A 4,993-nucleotide genomic window follows, 5' to 3' on the forward strand; every position below is an offset into this window, starting at 1 on the left:
AAACTTTGACTATAAATAAATATTTTAGGTTGGGTTTGAAAATATAAAAGTGATATAAGTAGATTCATTTTGAAATGTAGTTTCGTAAAAATATATGTTGACCATATTTTATAAATTTATTATAGTAAAAAATTAGTGGTCAAAGTGGTTTATAGAGACCGTGCTGATGTCCTAAATGACTTCCTTTACAATATGGAGGGAGTATTTGAACCAGTCATGAACTACAACATACGCTCGACCTCTTATATACGACATTGGATTCAAGATGTACACAGCTACGAAAAAAGTTTGTAGAGGCGGGTGAAACGGCATTTTTAGGGATGGGTACTGCACCCATCCCCACTTTTCGTAGCTACAAATGTTGTTTGTAGGGGGTGAATAACGTACCCGCCCTTAAAAATAGATTTTCAGAGACGGTTCACCCACCCTTATGTACAAATCGATTTTTAGGGATGGACCGTCCCTCAAAATGCATTTCCAGGGGTGACCCCTCGAAATATTTTTCCAACCCGCCAAAAAATCCACCAATTTGAATTTAAATTATACAAATCTATTTCCCACTATTTTTTAAAATTTAGATTGCCGCGATTTTAATCTATCAAGCTAGTTTGCTATCGAATGTCATAATAAATCGATATGAAACATGTTTTATAAATATAAATAATTATGCATGCAAAATTAAATCATGCGGAAATAAAACACACACTATATATATAAAGTACTATATTGTACCTTGTGTAGCGAATAATATTCAGTACCCGACCCCACATTCAGACTCGCCCGCGTCCTCATCGCGGTTGCCGGTTTTTGGCCCGGTCGTTCTGCCCGCCCACCCCACGATGTCCACGCAGCCAACCCGTTCCAAACCGCTCAGCATCCGCGCGCAGTAGCCCTGCTAATGGGTTGGAACCCGCACCATACCCAACCCCACCCAAAATTAACATATTTAGATACCCAACCCCACCCAACCCAATTAGTTAATTTCTCAACTCTAACCAACTCGTCCCGTTATAAGCGGGTAACCCATATATATGTAGAGGAATTTAGTGGTTCTACACTTAATGTGGGGACCACATATATGTCTAGCCACACTACTTTGCACAGAGTATCTGTCAGTCATATTGACTCATCTCTAAAAATTTCAGTCAATTTCGATAAAATTTTATAGTGTGAACGCGAGATTTTAATTCTAGGGTCCGGCTCTTGATGTGGAGCCCACGTGTAGTTCTAACCACGCTTCTTTGCACAGAGTAGCTGCTAGTCGTACTGAGTCATCTCCAACAAATTTCAGTTAATTTCGATAAAATTTTATAGTGTGAACGCAAGGTTTTAATTCCAGGGTCCGGCTCTTTATGTGGGGCGCACAGGTAGTTCTAGCCACACTGCTTTGCACAAAATAGTTGCCAGTCGTACTGAGTCATCTCCAACAAAATTCAGTCAATTTCGATAAAATTTTCTGATATAAACACGTGGTTTTAATTTCAGAGTCCAGCTCTCACGTGGGACCCACATTTATATATAGTTATACTATTTTGTAAAAAGTATCCATTTCAACCCACCCCAACCCGCCTCAACCCGCGTTTATATAGAAACCGCCCCGACCCACCCCATTAACTAATACAACCCATTTTAACTCATACAAACACACTCCATTTCAAAACCCACCCCATAAAACCCATTTCAACCCAACCGCGAGCCTACGCGCCAGCCATCCAGCTCCCCGGCTCCCCCTGTTCCGGCGCTCCCCCCCCCAATCCCGCCGGCGCCGCACCACCCTCCTCCCTCGCCGCACCCTACTCACGACGCCGCTCTCCTGCTCCCGGCGTGCCCGGCGCCGCACCCCACCGGTGCTGCCCCCTCCTTCCCTCCGATGCGGTGGTGCGGAGGGCGGTTTCGTCGAGCTTTCGCAGCATCCGCGCCGGCCGCCCACCTCCCCCAATCCCGGCGCTCCCCTCCCCCTCCGACGCTTCCCCCACCCCCAATCCCGCGACGAGAGGATGCGCCTCCCGCTCTGGTGCCTCCCTGCGCTGCCCGCTCCCAGTGATGTCGCTCCGCTCCTCCCATCGCCGATCCGGTGAATGGCGCCTCCCGCGCGCCAGCTACTGGCCAGGCCCTGCGCGTCCTCACATTCAAGGCTTCCCCGCGTCAGATCGGGATGTGGGTGGTGGTTTCTTCGATTTCGTCGCCAGGATGGAGTGCCCCTTCTTTCGAGTTTCGACCGGCTACCTCATGCGGGATGGGGGCGAGGATGCAACGGCGATGGAGACCTGCAGCAGCTCAGCTTCCTCACGGTGTCCTCAAGCTTGCAATTTCTTCGAAGGTTTTATCCTCGGTCTGCATAGTGCCCTTACCTCTCCTCCACTCGATTCCCACGGTTTTGCTTTATTTCCCACGGTATCCACGGATTTGTTTAGGAAGTAAGCTCTTAGTAATCCCCATGACCAAAAGGGACATGGATATCTTCTTGATTCGTCATCGTATGAGCGTTCCACGGCCACCCACCCTTCTTCTGGTGAGGTCCTCCCAGGTACTGCAGACTTCCTCCACGCGTGTCCGCCGTTCTAGTCCCTACCTCTCCATCCCAATGCCGATTATATTTACTGGTTCTTCTTTTTCCCCAAATTTTTGTTCGTCTGGTCCTCAGATTGAAGATTGGTGCTTGAAGCAGTCCATTCGCTTGTTTCTGCTGTCGGCATCAATGGTTGCTACATGGCACAGCCGACGGCTTTGTTTGGTGGGCAAGCTGACTTCCTCCCTATGATGTTGATGACACGGATCAAGCCACGGCCAGTGCATTAGTCCACTTAGATGCCGATGCCATGTTGTTTTGTGCAAGAACAAGAACAGCAATGTCGAACCCATACTGGACAAAGCACGAGAGGTTCATATTCCCTGTTTTTACTTTTCATATTCCTTAACATGATGTTGTGCGCATTTAGTTAGTACCAGGTCCTAGTTTCCTGGTTCATTAAGATTGGTGGTGATTATAAGGTGCTTCTCATACATATTCAGGATTGCTAATCATTTTATATAATTTTCAATTAGCGTGCATATAGAAAATATGCTGCCGGAGGCAGACGAACTGTATTCATATGTTCATGTGGTGCATGCTTCTTCCCTGTAGGGCAGTATATGCATTTTAGATGAATCTCACATGGATAAAAACATACCCTTCATTTCCTGAACTAGCTGTAGAAACGGTGGAAATTATTCTTTTTTTTAACAAGGTTATGTGCAGTTCTGAGCTCTTTATTAAACTTGTCTGAGAATTGTTCTTATTTTTTATAGTCTTCTGGCAATGGGAACTGCGACTAGGCTCCTCAGCACAGCTAGTATCTTCTTGTAATGAATAGGGTATGGTGATATTTGATTTTGATTTATATTTTTTCTAATTATTAAACCTATTATTTCTCTAATTCTGGATGATATGAGCCACTCTAGCCACAGTGATTTTTCCCTATTCTAGTTTTGATATCCTAATCTCCCTTTTTTGATCATTTGACTGATTAGTTGATCCCTATTCATAAACTCCCATCTGAGTGCAGATGTGTTCTGCAAACTGCTGCCTATTCATTTATTTTTTCCATGGGATAATTTTTTATTGGTTAACAGGTCAAGATTTGCAATAAAGGGTGCATTTGATTGTCGATTTAATTGTATGATAATTGAACTAGCCTGATGTTTGTTTTCTGAAATCCTGTTACTATACCCTCTTGTTAAATTGTGCATATTGAACTTTAGGCTAGGACCTACTTTGTGTTGGATCTGTGCAACTAATAACAAGGGATGTCTGAAATGGCCTCTGTAGGGAGCTCCACCCTTTTCAAGTTTTTTTTTTTCATTCCACATAAGTCATTGTTTGTGACTTTTGAGCTTAACTCGTTGCTGTATCACATAGAATTAGTATTATTATTTGTGATTAGACACATTGGATGCAAGTAAAGTAGGTTTCGTATGATTCACCAGCTTCATATGGGATGATCAATATAAAGTAGGTTGAGCTGCCTGATGCAACTCTCATATCTTGGATGTTTCTTTTTAGAAAAGGGAATTTGCATTTTGAAGTAAGTGAATGATGTGTCAGTTTAATTCACATTTTTTTCATTCCATGAATCATGCCAATTTTTTAACCAATACATTGAAATTTGGATGTCTGAAATTTCTATGAAAATAGCCAGATGCCAGGTAGAATTGCGCACAACACATCGGGGAAGAATTGCGCACAACACAAGCTAGGCATGAACAAGCGTCCTCCTTGGAAGAGAAATGTTTCTGATGAAGGCGTTGGTGACTTGTTGATGATCTTCAATTCTGTGTGTTGAAGAAATTGCATTCCTCCACAGGTTGTACCCTTTGTTGACACCAAGCTCTGTAGAGGTACTGGGAAGCTGCATTTGTCCCCAAGTTTGAATCCGCAACCAGTGATGCTTTCTGCCCGAACAAGTCGAGGCCAACAGTGTGCTGCTCTCCACTCGCTGACTTGCCAGCACTCAGATAGGGAAGATATGCATGTATTGATAAAGTTTTGAGTTTGTTGTTTCTGATTGCAAATACATTAAAATGATATGCTGAAAGCAATGGATAAAAGGGCAGGTGCTGTGCTCCTCTCTGAAACGCAGGATAGAAGTCTGTCGCAGCATATGACCTTAACTGATGGTTGGTCTAGACATACGTTTTCTCTCGTTTCTTCATCCTGTAATCTAACACTGTATTCTACAACTGTTAACGACACTCCACACACCATTGGATTTCTGTCCATTGTATGGTTTCTCCTAGGCACAGTTTAGAAAATCATTGTGGCATCTAGGATTTGCAGCTCTTATGTTCGTAATTCTGTTGTTGTGTTGTCCAAGTAATTTTTAAATGTGTCTTGGTACCATCTTGCTGCATTTTTATGCTTCGCTTGTGGGCTATATTTGGATCTCACCCCTAAGAAACCATTGTTGTCATGCACTAAGGTGGCCTGCACTGCGCAAATCAATCTGTTTCAAAA

The 4,993-nt window shown here is 43.6% G+C and overlaps 1 protein-coding gene across 6 annotated transcripts; it reads left to right on the plus strand.

Annotated features, from left to right (window-relative positions):
• The first annotated feature begins 1,681 nt into the window (after positions 1-1,681).
• On the plus strand, positions 1,682-4,758 carry LOC120644280. 6 transcript variants are annotated; one of them, XR_005663565.1, is made up of 5 exons: positions 1,684-2,320; positions 2,415-2,527; positions 2,645-2,881; positions 3,289-3,354; positions 4,175-4,758. XR_005663565.1 is itself a non-coding variant. In XM_039920874.1 (3 exons), the coding sequence occupies exons 1-3, from the start codon at positions 2,044-2,046 to the stop codon at positions 2,759-2,761; spliced, it is 519 nt and encodes a 172-aa protein (XP_039776808.1). In that variant the 5' UTR covers positions 1,682-2,043; the 3' UTR covers positions 2,762-3,179. The 6 variants fall into 6 exon arrangements, 1 of the variants encoding a protein (XP_039776808.1); XR_005663561.1 differs by having other exon boundaries at positions 1,685-2,527; XR_005663562.1 differs by having other exon boundaries at positions 1,685-2,527; positions 4,179-4,758.
• Positions 4,759-4,993: the final 235 nt, after the last annotated feature.

The sequence above is a fragment of the Panicum virgatum genome, chromosome 8K (genome assembly GCF_016808335.1).
Source record: "Panicum virgatum strain AP13 chromosome 8K, P.virgatum_v5, whole genome shotgun sequence".
Classification (NCBI taxonomy): domain Eukaryota; kingdom Viridiplantae; phylum Streptophyta; class Magnoliopsida; order Poales; family Poaceae; genus Panicum; species Panicum virgatum.